Source organism: Myotis nattereri (genome assembly GCF_964212035.1).
Source record: "Myotis nattereri genome assembly, chromosome: 1".
Taxonomy (NCBI): Eukaryota; Metazoa; Chordata; class Mammalia; order Chiroptera; family Vespertilionidae; genus Myotis; species Myotis nattereri.
Genome location: NC_138075.1, coordinates 137511859 through 137530564, shown reverse-complemented (window position 1 = coordinate 137530564; position 18706 = coordinate 137511859). Strand labels below are relative to the sequence as shown.

Below are 18706 nucleotides of genomic sequence, written 5' to 3'. Positions count from 1 at the left end.
TCCTGCACACCCCCCTACTGGGGATAGAGCCTGCAACCCGGGCATGTGCCCTGATCAGGAATCGAACCCTGACCTCCTGGTTCATAGGTTGACACTCAACCACTGAGCCACACCAGCCAGGCCAGGCTGCTCCTCTTCACTGTGATGCTCAAAGTCCTTCGGTGGTTCTTGTTTACTGGAGAGGGTCTGAGTGCACCACCATGCTAAAGCTGTTTCCTCACCGCCAGGCTTGGGGCAGGTCACGTGAACTTAGTGTAACTCTTACATACCCGGGATCTCAATAGACACATGCATCTCTAGGATGCTATACAAATTCTTTTTTGTTTGAAAGATGTTTCAAAGATAAAAGTGCTGAAGATAGTTACGTGTTTTAATATGAAATATTCAGAACTGAAGCACTATTCTCTGCTTTAGACGTCTCCAGAATAGGAAGTATATATTTTTCCCCACAGTGAACTGTATTTTTTCTATTACAGAAGTCTTTCTAGTGCAAGGTCAGTGTTTACCTTTCTGAATTCCTTACCTTGTTGTGCTTGCTCAGAGTCATCACTAGTCCAGGCATATGGTAACTTGTTAATCCCCATGACAAGCCTAGGAGGGGACTGGTGCACCCTGCTTAGCATTTGGAGAAACTGAGGGAGAGAACTGAAATGGTAACTTGCCAGGCTCGCATCACTAGAGAGTGGCAGAGATGGGACTTCTCCCAGGACCTGGCCCAGCCCCCTGCTCTGTGGTAGTCCCATCCCCCTATCCCACCAGTGAACCCCATCTGCCTGGCTGAAGTTCAAAAGTCGTTGGTATCCATTATGCTACGGATCCACTAGGTGCACTAAGTAAGTCATAGGCCTGTGTTGAATCCCTAGTTCACCTTTCCCTGTTGTGACCTTGAGGACACACTTGGGAGCTTTAGTTCCCCCAATGGATAAAGGGGTCCTAACGCCTTGCTGATTGGATTTTGTTAGGGGAGGGGGGATATAGGAGATGAGCAGGCTGAACACTGGGGAGATTGTCTGTGCTTGTGCCCATCCCTCCCCAGAACTGCTCTACTATGCTATTCCAGGTGGGATTGGAAATGTACCACAGCAAACATGGCTCTATTCATCTCCCCTGTAAGTCACCAGCTCAGCCCCATAATAGACCACCTGGCCTAAAATCGTGTGCAGTTTGCAGAAACAAGACATCACTCTTAGTAAAGGAACGTTGGGTTGAGCTGCGGCTGGGAACGATTCTCTGCCTTCGATGCCTGGGCTCCTCTGTGGCGATCCCAGGGCCCAGGCCAGATATGGAAATAACACTCCCCACTGTGCTTGGATGTCTAAAAACAGCACCTGGGGACTCAGTGAAACTCTGGTCTGCCCCTTTGCAGCTCAGAAAACTGGCCAGTGACTACCTTGGGTCTGCTGCCTCTGAAATAGGAAAACCCCGCCCAGGTGCTGCAAGGGCCCAGCATCCTTGCTCCATGCAGGTTTCTGAAGGGGAGCGATGGCACCCCGTGCCATGTGCTGAGGGCAGCCCGCCCTCTGGGGGACACCAGTCGGCCGTGCTGTCTCTCCCGGTTAGGGTTCGAGGAAAGAGCCAGGGCTGCCGCCACTCTTGTTTTCAAGCACTCAGCTGCTTACATGATCCAGAAAAATGAACGCAATGCTTACATCATGGACATTGGAGTTTTTCTTTAGCCAAATGTTGATGTTTCTGTCATTCTCAAGGTATCTACAGTCTGCTATCTCAAACGCCAAAAATACTGTCCTCATGACTTCTGATGTGGGCCAAATAGATTCCAGTGTTTGGCAGAAACATCCCAAATGTGGCTAGTTGTTGTTGTTTTTTTAAGTCAGCAATCACGGTGTATGTGATAATAGCTTCTGTTGTTCCTGCCACTCTGCCTCATTTTCACACACAGACTCCTAAGAGCCTGCACAGGTTCGAAAATTATTAGCTTTATATTCAGCTACAATCGGAAATTGCCGTAGCTACTGAGTAGTAATTATATCAATATTCCTCTCCTCTAAAACTGCCCAGGCTGGTGCGGAGATCTCAACCGTGAACCCAGAACAGTATTCCAAGCGCTTTTTGGACTTTATTGGCCACATCTTGACGTAACCTCCTGCACGGTCTCAGACGGACATGCGCGTGGGAAGGACAGAGGTGGCTCTGGTGTAGGAAAAATGAAAACCAAACTCAGTGAAGCACACCTCCTCGTTTACATCTTCAGGCCAAGATGACTGATTTGGGAGCTACTTGCTTTAACAGCTACCTGATATTTCCCAGCATCATTCTAGCTATTTCTGACTTGTGTGTGTGCGTGCGCGCGCGTGTGTGTGTGTGTGTGTGTGTGTGCGTGTGCATCTTCAAAATTAATTAATGAATTAATGAAAACCAGATCAGCTTCAGTCAGAGTGTGTTTGGGCAACAACCTTCTGATTCCAGCTGTAGATGGATGAATGAATGAATGAATGAATGAATGAGCTTATTCGGGGGGAGGGGAAAAGGAAATGCATGTCAGACCAACCATGTTGGCATCACACGATAAACTGTGGATCAGTTTACTTTTCGGAGTTGAAATACGTGAGACAGTATTCATAATAATAATGAAGATAATAATAATGGTAATAATAATGATGGTGATTAAAGAAAAAAAACTTAACTGCAAATGTTACACTCCTACCACGCACGCTGACACTCCTTAACAGTTGACCCCAAGCCCCTGACCCTGGACAGAGGAGTGCTGGCATCTCCTGCGTGTCCTGGATCAGGGCTCTGCTCCGCACGGTGTCAGGACTTCCGACGTCCCGGGGCAAACACCCCTACTCCGGCAAGAAGCTGATGCCTCTAGTGATTCTATCTGTACATTTTCACTCAGTAAATACATCCAGGAAAACAGCTTACTTTTTTTTTCTTGCCTGGAGCTTCTCACTGTTACACTTATGTTGCAACATAGGAATTAATGCTACAAAATAAAAATAAAGCTTACCTGAAAAGTGCATAGTTTGGGGCAATGGTATCTACATCTCCCATGGTGGGACAGTGAGCAAAACATTAGAACTCTCAATTCTCCTTTTCTGATTACAAATCTGAATTATAAGATATTTATGTTTGGCCATTGTTTAAACAATGGTATTTTGTTATGAATTATCCCTTTAACTGAAACCCTCAATATTACTGTTTACATTATTAGGAAAACAGGGATATTTTTGAATCTAAAAATTTAATGTACAGCATGTGATTTTTGAAGTTTACATGTAAAGTCATTTTACAGTGTTGGTGAAATAATGCTTGTCATATTTTGAAGTGTATCCTGCTGTCATATTTTGGGGTGAATGTTTTATTCAAAGTATATGGTAGGCAGTCTTTTACAATGAAAGGAAAAGGGTTGTTTTGTTTCTTCCAGATGTACATTTATCAACCTAATTATTTTTTTTAAAGCTTAATCCAAATCTGGTCATGTAAGTTCATTGCCCTAAACTGTGCTGATTGTGTTTAATCAAGTTATACATTCCCAACATCGATCATGTATATACCAACTTTCCAGCATTTTCTGAAAGGCGTCAAGCTAAAATACTGGCCTTGCTTAGAATAGGTTATCAACTTATACACTGTGCTAAAGCTGTGCCTTTGAAATTCTTTGTTTGAAACATGAAATGATTTTTGTAGGCAGTTTCAGAAAAGGAAAAAATCCACCCTTCAAGAATTACTTATAACTCAACAAACACCCACTTTCATACTGCCTCTTCCAGTAACTTTACTTCAGGGCTTATCAGGATGGTAACTGCGCCCAGTGTATTGGGGGTTTACTTCAGAAAACACAGGTGGTAGCAAATCAGTGTCTCTGGAACCCATGGCAGCACCATCCCGCTGCTACCTACTGACTTCATATAGATTATTATCCTCAGCAGATGGTGTTGACACTGCTGTGATGTGATTGTCTAAATCTGTATTCCATGCATTTAAATTAATTGAGGCGGTGACCTGGTCCCCAAACCCTCCCCTCTCTCCACACCCCCCCCCCCACCCCCACACTTTTCATTTTGGAGTCTAGTCACTTTCAGTGTTCTGAAGTTATGTTGTAGTTTCTTTGACCCAAAACTACAAAAGTGAGACCCTGAAGTAAGGATAAGGTACACACACATTATTTGAGTAACTATTTCCTTTGTGGCCAATCTGTGTATGCTTTTAGAAGTTTACCAAATGCTTTATTTTTGTCTGTAACTGTCTCTGTCATTCATTTCTGTTGATAAACTATTTGGACTGAGTGAGAAAGTTTGCCTTGTATCTCCTAGTGCTAACAATACACTCGTCATGAGCCGGGCTTTACAGAATAAAGCACTTTGATGACTTACAAGGTGGATCCTTTGTTCCTCTTTCTTTATTGTGTTTCTCTCCCTTGCAAACAAATTTTAAATACTGAGTACTAAGATTATCTTTAGCTGGTCCTGGAAGAAATAAAGGTGAAATTGAATTGTCTCACTAACTAGACTTTTGCCTTCTACTGGTATACTATTTTATTAGTAAACTAGAGGCCCGGTGCACGAATACATGCATGGGTGGGGTCCTTAGGCCTGACGGACGATCAGGGCTAGGCCGATCAGGCCCCAGCAGGTTGGGAGAGGAGGTGACTGTCGCCGGGCGGGACATGGAAGGAACAGACACCAGATGCCTACACTGCCTTTGGCGCCCCGCCACCCCACGGTTCCCCACCTCCCCCGCTCCTCCTTCCCTCAGTGAGTGCTGCCATCAAGGGCCTGCTAGCTGGGGGAGGGATGGAAGGGAGGGAAGGGCCGGGGGAGGTTTCAATCCCCAGTTTGGAACGTGCAGAAGGCAGCCGATCAATGATTCTCTATCATTATTGATGTTTCTATCTTTATTTCCCTCTCCGAAATCAATCAAATATATGTTTTTAAAATGCAAGGTTTTTAGAGGAAGAAAGGTAGGGCAAGGGAGCTATTGACAAGGGGGCATTTGAGATCTTGCTCACATTTCAGATAGGATAGCATAAGGTGGTCCTCAGGGGGTGACAGGTGAGGAGTGACAGTGGGTGGAGCAGGGCACTGCGGGCTGAGGAACGGGCTGTAATGACTGGGAATGTCTGTGACAGTGACACCAAGCATGTGTTGGGGCCATCGCTTGGATCATTCATCCGCAAGAGGTTTTGATTCTGGATGGGAGGAGAAACACGGAGATCAGCGGGCCTTTCTTAGCCTAGAAGGTGAGGCAGGCAGCAAAAGTGGGCTGCCTTGCTTTCCTATAAATGTAAACACACAGTTTAACTGCACATGGATGTCAGTCAGCGGCCAAAGCAATGCCCAGCCAGCCCTGGTGGCTGTGTCCTGCCACTCTCTGGCTGTGCTGTGGTGCTATTGGCTAGGGAGGCCAAAGCCACACCCCCAAGCACAAGTAGTAGTCGAAGGGGCAGGCAGGATGTTGGAGCTGTGGTGGCCTGGCAGCACTGCGCCCTCCATGGAGCTGGATGGGGAGCAGCTGTCGCAGCCGGCTTTGGAGTCAGAGGATCTGTGCTTCCTGCACATCACCGGTGAGACCCCATGAGCCCGTGGCGCGACAGCTGGGCCGGGCGGGCCTGAGGAGGCCTTTCCTTCCTGGAGCCATTCTTCCCAGCGTGGCGGTGTTGGGCCACCTTTTTCTTTATTTTTTTTTAATGGAAAGCAAGCTCTGGGCTTGTGGTTCCTGGGATTCCTGGGCCATATCACGTGCCTCCAGGCTTCACTGTGCCCCCCTCCCCCTCCTTCTGCATTGAGCATCTGGCCCATGGTGGTCAGTGTGCATCATAGTGACTGGTTGACCAGTCATTTTGGTTGTTCTGCCGTAATGGTCGCTGGGCTTTTATTATATAGACTAGAGGCCTGGTGCACAAAAATTTGTGCACTGGGGGGGGGGGGGGAGGTCCCTCAGCCTGGCTTGTGCCCTCTTGCAGTCTGGGACCCCTCGGGAGATAATGACCTGCTGGCTTAGGCCCACTCCCAGGTGGCAGAGGGCAGGCCCAATCCCTAGGTGCAGCCCCTGGTCGGGCTCAGAGCAGGGCTGATTGGGGAGTTGGGGTGCCACCCCCTGTCATGCACAGAGCAGGGCAGATCAGGAGGTTGTGATGCCACCCTCAGTCATGCTCAGAGTAGGGCCGATTGGGCGGTTGGGCCACCGCCCCCTGTCACACTCAAGGCAGGGTAGATGGGGAGGTTGCGGCGCCACCCCCTGTCACGCACAGAGCAGGGCTGATCAGGGGGTTGGGGAGCTCCCCCCTATCAGGCACAGAGCAGGGCTGATCAGGGGGTTGGGGTGCCTTCCCCTGTCACAAACAGAGCAGGGCAGATAGGGAGGTTGTGGCCCCGCCCCCTGTCACACACACAGAGCCGCAGGGCAATCAGGGGGTTTGGGCGCTGCCCCCTGTAACGCTGATCCCGGTGCCGGGAGGCCTCGCGGCTCCACTGATCCTGGTGCTGGGAGGCATATTACCCTTTTACTATATAGGGTAGAGGCCTGGTGCACAGGTGTGGGCCGGCTGGTTTGCCCTGAAGGGTGTCCTGGATCAGGGTGGGGGTCCCGCTTGGGTGCCTGGCCAGCCTGGGTGAGGGGCTGATGGCTGTTTGCAGCTGGCCACACACCCTTCAGGGTGGGGGTCCCCACTGGGGTGCCTGGCCAGTCTGGGTGAGGGGCTGAGGGCTATTTCCAGGCTGGCGGGTGACGGAAGCTCCCAACCGCTCCTTTTTTTCTTTTTTTTTTTTATTCTGGGCCAGCTTTAGCTCTGAGGCTTGGCTCCAGCTCTTAGGCCTCTGCTGCTGAAAGCAGGTATCTGGTTTGTTTGGGTTCTATAATCAAAACACTGTTTCAACTCCAGCTCTGAGATCCCAGCTGGCTGAAAGCAGGTTTCTGGGGTTTTGTTTAGCTACTATATTTGTAACAATGTTTCAAATTATTGATGTTTCTATCTTTATTTCCAAGCTTTATTGCAAGCTCAGAGGCCAGCAGCGGCAGGCGGGGAATGTTGGAGTCCTCCGTCACTGAAGCAAGCAAGCCTCATGTTCACTTGAAGCTCCCTGGCTGCCGGCCGCCATCTTGGCTGACAGTTAACTTGCATATCACCCTGATTAGCCAATGGGAAGGGTAGCGGAGGTACGGCTAATTACCATGTTTCTCTTTTATTAGATAGGACTAGAGGCCCCGTGCATGAAATCCATGCACTGGGGTGGGGGGTGTCCCTCAACCCAACCTGCACCCTCTCCAATCTGGGACATCCCTCTCACAATCCGGGACTGCTGGCTCCCAACCACTCGCCTGCCTGCCTGCCTGATTGCCCCTAACTGCTCCCCTGCCAGCCCAATTGATGCCTAACTGCTCCCCTGCCGGCCCAATCGCCCCCAACTGCCCTCCCCTGCTGGCCATCTTGTGGCTGTGGGCATTGCTATCTTTGAGGGCATGGCAGTCAATTAACATATTCCCTCTTTATTGGCTGTGGATGCTGCCATCTTTGAGGGCAGGGCAGTCAATTAGCATATTCCCTCCTTATTGGCTGTGGGTGCTGCCATCTTTGTGATGACATGAGGGTCAATTAGCATATTCCGTCTTTATTAGATAGGATAATAGAAACTTCCAGGACAAAATTGACTTGCTACAAGTTGGACAGGCATAGAAAAGAAAGAAATCTCTTCAATGAATACCCTATGAAGTACATTATTTTATTTTTAATTTTTACCAATCATAGTTCTGTGTCAGCATTTTTTGAAACTTCATTGGGACACCATTGATGTATGAAGGCTTTTTAAAAATATCTTCCCATTGCCACTGGTGACAGGCTAGCACACAGTTGAGCTGTAGCACTTGTTTGAAAATGTGCATATATTCCAATGCAATTGGTCCATGAGGGAATGGTTTGAGCATAAACACTTTTCCCATTTACTGGTGTGCATTTTGGTCCACAAGGAATATGAGATGAACACAGAAGGCTGCACCCACCTGCACTGTGCTGCATAGGAAGACACCCACCCCTCAAACATTTACCAGCTACCTCAGCCCAACACAAGCTAGAAGTCACTCTGGTCCATATCTGGAGTTACAGCTTTCCATCTGACAGCAAGTCGCTCTCCTGCCTCCACTGCACAATAACAAAGGGCTGCAGCCTTTCTGACTCCCACTACCACAGGAACCCTCAGGTCTTTTCTTTAAGATAACCTGTCACATTTATTGTGGTATCTATGTATCTCCTGACGATTTAACGTGTTTAAAACTGCTACTGTTTTCATGTTCCTATTTTTTTTAATGTATCACTGATAGCATTGGGGTATTGTGCCCCTAGTGCTGTTATTTCCATAAGCTCTGGTTTTTATTGTGTGGTTTTTAGGAACATATATGTCTCATTACAGCAGAGCCGACTGTAGTCAGCAGTGACTTTAATCCGGTTTTCTTTGTGGGCAGTAGGAACGTAGACATTCATTTTCATTTTGGTTATTTAATTTCCTGGATTCACATTAGTCTCAGAAAATTGGTTACTGCTAATTCATAGAAGGATGAAAATTGGTCTAAAGCATTAATCTTTAATGCAACACTTTTGGAAATAGTGGTTAAGGGTTAAATGCAAGAGATTGGGAACTATATATAATGAAGTAGAAATGTACATAATGTCTAAATGTATAGAAGGAAGTAAGACAGTGAAGTAAAGGCAAGGCCAAGAGGTTGAACATGGAGTTAAACTCTGGAGTTCTGACATCAGTGGACTCAGAAGGTCCCAAGCACCACTGCACATGGCCTTTCTAGGAGTTTTAAATTAGCACACCCATTAGGATAGATATAGTACAAAAGACATACAATAGCAAATGTTGGTGAAGATGTGGAGGAATTAAGACCCTCAAACACTGTTGGTGGAAATGTAATATGGTGCAATCACATTGGGAAATAGTCTGGCGGTTACACATAGGTTACCATGACTCAGCTGCATTCCTGGAAGCCGAGGAGAATCCATTTCCGGCCTTTCCCAGAGTTTGGAGCTTCTGGGTTGTTTCATCCTCAAAGCCAGAGTCTTCCCTCTTCAAATATCTCTCTCCTTCTCTCTCACTCTGCTCCTCTCCTTGATTAAATTAGCTAGTGGTCTATTTTGTACATTTTTTTCTCCAGAGAACCAGAATTTTGATTAATGGATTTGATCTACTATTTTTCTGTTTTCAATTTTATTAAGCTCCACATTTATCTTTGTTATATTTGTGTGCTTTCCTTTGGGTATATTTTATTATTATTTTTTCTAAATTGAATTGGGAATCTAAATCATTTATGCTTCTTTATAATTTTACTTAATAAAAGTGTGTAGGGCCATGATTTTTTTTCTAATCATTGCTTCTTATACATAGAAGTAATATGCTCTTTTTTAATATGTTTTTAATTTATATTAGAGAAAGAGGAAGGGAGAGGAATAGAGAGATAGAAACATCTATGAGAGAGAGACATCTCTCCTGCATGCCCCTCACTGGGGATTGAGCCTGCAACCTGGGCATGTGTTCACCAGGAATCAAATTGGGGACCTCTTGGTTCATGGGTTTGACGCTCAGCCACTGAACCACACCAGCCAGGCAATATGTTCTTAATTTATAGCCTTTTCAATATCATTTTTCAAAAATTCTCTAATTTTTATTTATATGTCCCTTTTAACCCAAGAGTTATTTTTGTTTTTTAAAATTTCTAGGTGGGAGTGCCTTTTTGTTTTTAGTTTTCTTTTTAATTTCTAGTTTTATTGTACTGTGTGTAGAAACTGTTGGTAAAATTCACTTTTATGAAACGTATCAATATTTTCTTTGTGTCCTAATATATGATCACTTTTCTGGAATGTTCATATATAATTAAAACGAAGGTATATTCTATATTATCAGGGAGCGGGGTTTGACATACAGGGCCAGGCAAAAGTAGATTTATGGTTATAATACAAATAATACAATAATTAATAAGTAATAACACAAGAATAAACTCTGTGTTTCGCTTCCTCACAACTGTAAACCAACTTTTGCCCACCCTTAGATATCAGAGGAGCCTGGGAACGAGGTGGCAGCATTCACTCTCGCGATGGTGCCGACTGAGGGAACTGGGATCCACAGGAACTGCACTCCCAGTTTTTGTTCCTTTGTTCAAGTTTTATACACTTGCACATGGGGAAGAGACCCCACCGCCTGCACATGCTACCACTCAGCTCTCAGCTTCACGCCCGGGTTACTCCACTGGCAGATCAAAGGCACAGTTTTCACTCCCCTACTTCGGATGACGTACAATCCGAATTTTCCTATAGTCATTAGCATCATAAATCTGGCCAGTGTGTGTGATCTCCTGGGTTGGGGAAGTCAACTTGACTATATCACGGGGTACCCAGATATTTAGCTAACCATTATTTCTAGGTGTGTTTGTGAGGGTGTTTCTGGATGCAATTAATATTTGAATCAGCGGACTCAGTAAAGGAACTTCTCCTCTCCAATGTAGGTGAGCACTATCCAATCCAATCTATTGAGGCTCTGATCAGAACAAAAAGACAAAAAAAAAAAAAAAAAAAAAAAGGAAGAATTCAGCCCTTGCTGCCTGATTGCTTGAGCAGGGACATTGGTCTTCTCCTGCCCTCGGCACTCTTGGTTCTCAGTCCTTTGACCGCAGAATGAACCACACCACTGGGTTTCCAGCTTGCAAACAGCAGGTAATGGGACTTCTCAACCTTCATAATTGTGTGAGCCAATTTCTTACAATAAATCTCTTCTCTATATCTATCCTATTGGTTCTGTTTCTCTGGAATATCCTAATACACCTGCTTTAATAGATTCCATAGGAAAAGCACCTGTGTATGCTAGTCCATACATGGAGTTCTTGCACACTTGGGGTTACTTATCCATAGACTTGATGCTCGAAGGATAACTTGGCTGAGTAATTTTCCTGGTTCATATTTTCTTTCCTTAAATTTCTTGAGATTACTGTCCTACTGTTGCCACTGAAATTATTTCACCTTTTTGCCTGGAGGTCCTGAAGATTTCTTCTTTATCTTTAAAGTCTCATGTTACCAGATCCCCTCCTGATATTCATGCCTTGGTTTGATCCCCCACCCTCAAGTGTAGGTTGGAACAGTGATTTCCTTCTAGCAAATAGAATATGACAAAAATGATGAGATGTCACTTCTAAGATTAGGTCACAAAGAGACTCTGGCTTTCATCTTCCTCACCCTCTCATACATGCCGATGGAATCCAGCTGTCATGTTGTGAGCTGACCTATGTGGAGCCCACTTGGTGAGGAACTATATCGCTCACCAACAGAACCTTTAGCCCGCCCCAAACCATGTGAGTTTCTGCCTTAGTTGAGACTTGAGGTGGGACCCAGCACTGACAACTTAATTGCAGCTTCATGAGAAACCCTTAGGCAGAGGCACCCAGCAAAGCTGCTCCTGGATTCCTGACCCACAGAAACGGAGATAATTGTTTGCTATTTTAAGCTGCTAAATTTGGGGCTAATTTGTTACACAACCATAGATAGCAAATACACTAGGATATCTCAGAGGTGATCATCCCAAGTTTATTTTGAGTATGCCTAGTTGTTCCTTTAAAAAAAAATTTTGTGCCCTAGCCGGTGTTGCTAAGTGGTTAGTGCATAAGCCAGAAGAGTCCCTGATTCGATTCCCACTCAAGAGCACGTGCCTGCGTTTCCGGTTCACTCCCCATTCCCTGGTTGGGATGCATGTGGGAGGCAACCATTTGATGTGTCGTTCTCACATTGATGTTTCTCTCTCTCTCTCTCTCTCTCTCTCTCTCTCTCTCTCTCTCTCTCTCTTTCTCTTTCTCTCTCTCTGTTCCTCTTTCCCTCCCTCCCTTCCACTCTCTCTAAAAAGCAATGGGGAAAATATCCTCTGGTGAGAATTAAAAAAAATTGTGGTAAAACACACATAACAAAAAATTTACTGTCTTAACCATTTTTAACCATACAGTTCAGTACTGTTAAGTACATTCACAGTTATGCAACCAATCTTCTTTTATTTTACAAAACTGAAACTGTTTATCTATTAAACAACTCCCATATTCCACCTTCCTCAGCCCCTCACACTATCCATTTCACTTTTTGTCCCTATGAACATGACTACTCTGGGTTCTTCATATATGTGGAATCATAAGTATTTGTGTGTGTGTGTGTGTGTGTGTGTGTGTGGCTTATTTAACTTAGCATGATGTCCTCATGTTCATTTCTTCCCAGCCTCAGTTCCATCACCCCTTCCCCACACCCAATAATATCCTTTCCAAATTCTTCCTCCTAAATATCCTTCAAATTCACCCACTTCTTTTTATGTCCACCACCCTTTTTAAGCTCCCAGCATCCATTCACTGGGTCTGATTGGGTGGGCCTTCTTTTGGCTGAATTAAATCACAATTATCAGTGATCGTGCTAGATGTAGATTCACTTTCTCATTGTGTGAATGTCAATTCAGCATTTATAACTTTATTTGTAAAAAATAGCATGTCGAAGCTTTTTGTCCCTCCACTTTTTTGTCATTTTTATTTCCTCACTTATTTTTATTTATTCATTGTTCCCAGCCAGAATTCTCACCCAGGCAAAATCAATTGAAACATGTGAATCAGATGTCAATAGGAGCCCTGTTATTGGTGCAGGGAGCAGCCATAACCATGAGCTAAGGAAGGGAGAGGGCTGCATGGGCAGTGGAGGCTGTCAGAGTAGGTGTCCTAGACGCCTATAAACCCAGCCTGAGGCAGAAATGCTGCCAAGAAACAAGATCTCTAGATAAGTGGAAAAGGCAGACCTCTAGGATTTGATTATACAGAATCTGCAACATAATCTCTCATTTAAAGGATTGTATTGAGCTCCTGTGTGTGAAGCTTTGTGTGAGCCACTGATGATGTAAGAAAAAAAATGAACTAAAGGGGCTTACGAGCTAGCATGAAAGATAAGTCTAATATCATGCCAGAACCGAAGGCCTGACAGCACGGAGAAGGCATGGCCACCCCTGGGGACCACTGCACTCAAGGTCGGGGCCTCTATTCTCTGCTTGCTGCCTATAGGCAGATGCGTGTCTTCAGAGTACACACTGCACTTCTAAGTGGAAAGCTTCCAAGTTCTTCTTCCCCATCGTGAGAAGGGCACTGACTTTAAGATCATTTAGACCTGAGGTTGAATCGAAGCTCTGCAGCATGACCCTGGACAGCTTCTGAGATTTCATTTATAGAAAGTGGATAGGATAATATACACGGTTGTTTTAGTGATTAACTGAAATAGCAATATGTTATGCACTGGTTTTAGGACTTAGCACATAGGAAGTGCATATGTTCCCCCAGATCATTCAGAACTGTGGGTATTCACCAGATAGTCCTAATTTATTAGAGGGAATCATTAAATCCATTTCCATACAATAATCTAACATCACAGATGCTTTCAAACTTCCTTTCTTATATGTTCACATGATGTCTCAGAGCAAGGTCAGTCATGTCTACTTTAATATGTCAGTGCAAGGTCAACCTTTCGGGGTTATAATTTGATTGTAGGTACAAGGTAGGTTCCAAGAAAGTAGGAACAAATGGGATCAGATGGTGCCCTAGATGAAGTAATGCCTTTTCAGGCCATTATAGAAAGCAATAGAGTGAAGAGAACATTGTAATTGTATAGAACTGGTGGGCCTACCTCAGAAGTCCAGGCTCTGGGTTAAAGCAACAGGAAACACAGCAGGTAAAAAGTTCCAGCTGACTACTCGCCCCACACACCAACTTTCCAATGAGAATTTTCTCCCAGGAAGATGATATGCAGACTCTCACCTCCAGGGACAGAAAAACAGCTTTGCAGAACCTGGTGTGCCTATCTCTGATGGGTTTTCTGTTGGGACTAGAATTCCATCTGAAAGTGTCGTAACAACATGTCAGACATAGTTTTCCTTCACCTTCACCTGGCCTCCTTGCTCAATATCTTCCTAAAACCTTCCTCTCCACCTAATGGCTTCCAGCCTGATTTCTCTTGACAGATAAACTGTGTGCAGACCCTCAGGCAAAGTATTTTTTGGAGGATTTTGGATGCAACTCAGGAAAAAAAAAAAAAGCTTTATTGGACCAGGAATTCAGGGAAAGCATGCTGATGAGTGTGTTCTCTGTCTGAAAGAGACAGAGGGATGGGGAAGTAAGAGAAAGTCATTCCCAGCTTCTTGGATATTGTGAATAAGTGATGTCTTACTAAATTAAAAACACACACATAATAATGGAAACTTCTTAAAAATGTGTTTAAAGAACAAAGAAAAAGTTTTGAAAGCATAATAAAAAAAAGATGTCTAACCCATCAACTTGTAAATATAATCAAGGTCAGAAAGGGAAATTCAACAACACAACTTCCAAAACCCGTAGTGTTTTTGCTTGTGGCTTGAATCAGCCAATTCTTCTCACTTCCAGAGGATCCCTTTCTCCAAGCCCCCAGAAGCCCACTGAGTAGAATCCCACTTAGCAAAGGTCAAACCCATCAACAAAGGTCAACACTGTGGTAGCCCCTACTGCAATATTCTCCTGTCAAATTTTCAAGCATAGATTAGATAATAGCATGTTTCATAATCTAAAAGCAAGGATTAAAAGGTAAGTAAGATAAATTTCTATTTTTAAAGAATAAAAGTTATCTGAAAACCAGAGTTCACAGAATGCTTTTGTTGAACCCTGCAATGACAAATGATCCCCAGGCACTGCAATATCCTAAAGGGCTTTATGACTCACCAAAGAATCACATAAATCATGGTTGGTTGGATTGGTCTGCGTGGTGTGAATGCTATTAAGGCCTTTGAACACTTTTTTGAAATTAAGTGGTTCATTTAGGGCATATTAATCAACTTAATCAGAATTCCCCCTTTCCCAATCATTGTGTGTGTGTGTGGGGGGGGGGGGCGGGGGGGGTGGGGCGGGGAGGGGATTAGCACAAGAAGAAAGCATTGACTGGCCTTTCTTTATGATCATAAGACCTTTCATTAGGTCCATCCAGTCAACCATCCAAACAACAAATCTTTACTGACGTCTGCATTATATATGGGAGCTCTGTGGTGCTTGCATGTCCTCTATTCAGCCAATACCTCCACTGACCACCTGTCCTTTTCTCCCCTCAGTTTCTAATCACCTTCTTGTCTAGTCATTTGTGACAGAAGTTCTGAAATAAAGGCAGGTCCTGTTTCCTCCAAATTTCAGAAAGTTACACAAATTTACTCTTACATACTTGAGTGAGACATTTGCTCAAATGCACAACTTCCTATGAGAAATATTAAAGGCTTTAATGGAACAAAGTATCCATTTATGCCCTGCTTCTAGAAAGTCATGTTTTTATGGTGATTTCATGCTGGGAACCAAGGGCAGACATCACCTCACTTGACTGTCCCATGGGTTTCACATTTCACCTTCTGGTACCTGCTCCTCAGTTGCTGCTGAGAGCTGGCGAGGCTGCTCAGTTGTTACAACAACTGTTGAGGGCTTTTTAAAAAATCAGTTTACTAGAGAATCTCACTTTCTCTTCACAATTTCTCAAATTAAGAAAAAGAATTCATTATACATGAAATCTGAAATAATAATTACTTTCTAAGCAATTACTTAACCATTGTAACCCTATAGATGGCAAATCCAGCCAAATGCCTCTTTTACATAGAACAATATTTTAACAAGGTGAAGTAAATTTCTTTTGATGAATACACTTCAGTAGCGCTTTCAAATGCCTCTTTATTTGCAAAAGGTTAAGAGTAAACTGCATAGATATTCACCCAGTTGCAAATTTTGTCTTTACTTTTTTTTTCTTTTAACTAAAAAGTGTCTGGAGTCCCTAACAGCAGCTGGTGCTCTTTCTTTAAATGATAATATTTTAATTTTTTTTCTTTTGAAATCCAGCACTCACTAAAAAAAAAGGTATTCACATTCATCTTTGCTTGCTTTGCTAGTGACTGCACGGCACTTGTCAGCACACGCTTACTTCGTTTTGTGTCTTCCTCCCCTTATGTGGACTTGGAGAAACTGGTCAAGTTATTTTCAGGCATTTAAAAAATGTAGATGTCATCACAGGGCAAATAAATAACAATGCTAAGTATGGAAAAGAGCAATTAAACTACAGCTAAACTTATGCTCTCTTGCTTGGGGGATGGCTGGAGGGAGCATGTGCTGGTGAGGCCACACCACTCCTTCAGGAAAATCACCTTCTTACTTGTTTTCTGTATTTAGCTACAACAGAACTGTTTTTGCAGGAAACATGAACTTTTTAAAAAAAAATTTAAGTATATTTTTAATTATACTTAACATGCAATATTATATGAGTTTCAGGCATATAAAATAGTGATTCAACATTTATATATCTTACTAAGTGATCACCCACAGTAAGTCTAGTAACCATGCATCACCATACATAATTATTATGATATTAATGACTATCTCCTGTGTCATACATTACATCCCCATTTTCTGCCCATCTCCCACCCCCATTTAATAATGATTTTTATTTTGTTTTAAATATATTTTATTGATTTTTTTACAGAGAGGAAGGGAGAGGGATAGAGAGTTAGAAACATCGATAAGAGAGAAACATCAATCAGCTGCCTCCTGCACCCCTTACTAGGGATGTGCCTGCAACCAAGGTACATGCCCTTGACTGGAATTGAACCCAGGACCCTTCAGTCTGTAGGCCGACACTCTATCCACTGAACCAAACCAGTCAGGGCAATAATGATTTTTATTGATATGCACATCTCTGGATCTGACCTGACTCAGCCCATTGCACTGGGTGGGACTTAGAATAATCTGAAGAGAGTTCTGTGTGGGGAGCTGATAGGTCATGATATTACTTTAGACATCTCTTCTGACATTTTTGTGAAAATCTTAATAAAGGCTCATAACATTCCTGAAAAAGGCAGTTTTCTCTGATTTCCAGAGACAGCAAACAAGTCCCACAGAGGTGAAAGTTTTCTCTTGCATCACATAAGAATTCTGAGGCTGTGGTGAAGGTTAGAATTTGACATGTCTACTTCCTAGTTTTTAAATCTTGCTAGAGAACATGCTCCCTCCCTTTAGGCCAATAAGTCATATTAACCCAGGTATTGATGTTGCTATTTCAATCTAATCATAAAGGTCACTTTCAGTAATGATAAAAGGACACATTTGCATATATCAATCGCAGTCCATTGTCCTGTGAACACTGCCATGAGCTGAACAAAGGCTTCTTCCCTCAGCATAGTCACAGAAGACGTCAGAATTCTTATCTGTCTCAATGGTCCTGAATATATGGCCCGTGTCACAGTATAAAAATATAAGTCAGCTCAGGACAAGTTTGTGTTACTGTAAATGCCACAGGAAGGGTGTGTGTGTGCACATGTGTGTGTTTTATCAAAGCCATTACTATAAATAATCATTTCCCCATATGTTCCTCTCTAATTCCTCATTTTAAAAGGGGAGGGGAAACAGGATGACTCGTGTTGGCAGAAATGTGTGGAATAAAGTGCAAATGTACATAGTAATTTTTATGAATTACAAGGTTTGATTTGGTTTTGCTTTTTAGCAGCTTCTCACTGTTGACAGAAAACAACTCCTGACAGATGAGCAGATAAACGTCACTGAAAGACACCAGGAGCTTCTGTGTCTGTTCAGCCTTAGCTGTGATGAATGGGAACGCCTGCATCCTTCCTCCGAAGCCTGAGACCACTGGGCTCTGAATGCACTCATCTTCCCTTCGAGCTTTCCTCACTCAGCATCTATTCTGACACCTATTTCCTACCAGTCTCCAGGTCTTATGCTAACCTTCAGATTTGGGAAAGGACTGAATTGGCTGCTGCCACTGGAAACTTTTCTCCATGAAGGCTTTTTATATGGTTTTGGCAGGCACATATATGCCAGCAGAGAGAGAAATCCCCCTGGCGAGAGAAAATAAAACCTTAACATAACTGTAATGGCCTGAGTTGTGTTTTACATGCTATGCTTGCTCAAGATTTATGTTAAAATCAACCCTGCAGAAGAGGTTTATAAAAACCTCTTTCAAGCTACCAAAATTTAAATAGGTAATCAGCCTGGTACAAACTGGCATCTTCCAGGAGTCAAAGGCCTTGCAGACCTGGTCTAATTTCAACAAATAATTTTTCATTTACTTTACAAATATCTGAGTCCTCTTATCCATCTCTTTCCTCCTCATTCCTCTCCTCTCCCCATGGGAATTGATACCAATTAATCTAAAGTCATTGAAATTAATATTTTAATTTGGAGAACACATTTGGAAATGCTCTGTCTTCATCCTAAGGCTCCTCCCTTCAGACATTGCTGCCAGGCCTGAATGTTTTTGATAATCACTCCTGCATCACTAATTGCTGATGGTTTCTTCCTGAGTTAGCTAGATGTCACTTCTCCATGCACACCTGCTCCCCAGAGCAGCTCACCACTGCCAAGGCAGTTCTGCCTCAGGGGGAGGGTTAGGTCTCTTAAATGCAGCTTTTTCTGCTCCTACCTCCACTATCCAGGACTTATTGCACTCTGGAAAGAGGAAATACCTTGCATCTGCATAACTAAGCAATGTTTCTATCTCCCTTACTTGGCTAATTGATTTACCTGGGAACTTGCATTTTTCAATCACTGAAGAAAAATTACTTTCCACATATGAAGCTCCTTCGTGTGGTTTAGAATACACTTAACTAGAATGAGAACTATATCTCTAATAATAAGCTGGTCTAACAACAAATCAGGAATTTTTTCCTTCTTTTTAATATATTCA

General features: G+C 43.5%; 1 protein-coding gene across 2 annotated transcripts in view; it reads left to right on the top strand.

Moving 5' to 3' along the window:
- Nucleotides 1–17892, top strand: part of PIP4K2A (phosphatidylinositol-5-phosphate 4-kinase type 2 alpha) — a 177044-nt gene extending 159152 nt beyond the window's left edge. Inside the window, exon 10 of one of the 2 annotated variants that reach the window (XM_081104006.1) lies at nucleotides 17507–17892. In XM_081104006.1, coding sequence (XP_080960132.1) covers nucleotides 17507–17644 — 138 coding nt within the window. In that variant the 3' untranslated portion in view covers nucleotides 17645–17892. Of the gene's footprint in view, nucleotides 1–2019; nucleotides 4458–17506 lie in introns of those variants that run through there. The other variant, XM_081104007.1, reaches the window with a different exon arrangement.
- The last annotated feature ends 814 nt before the right edge of the window (nucleotides 17893–18706 follow it).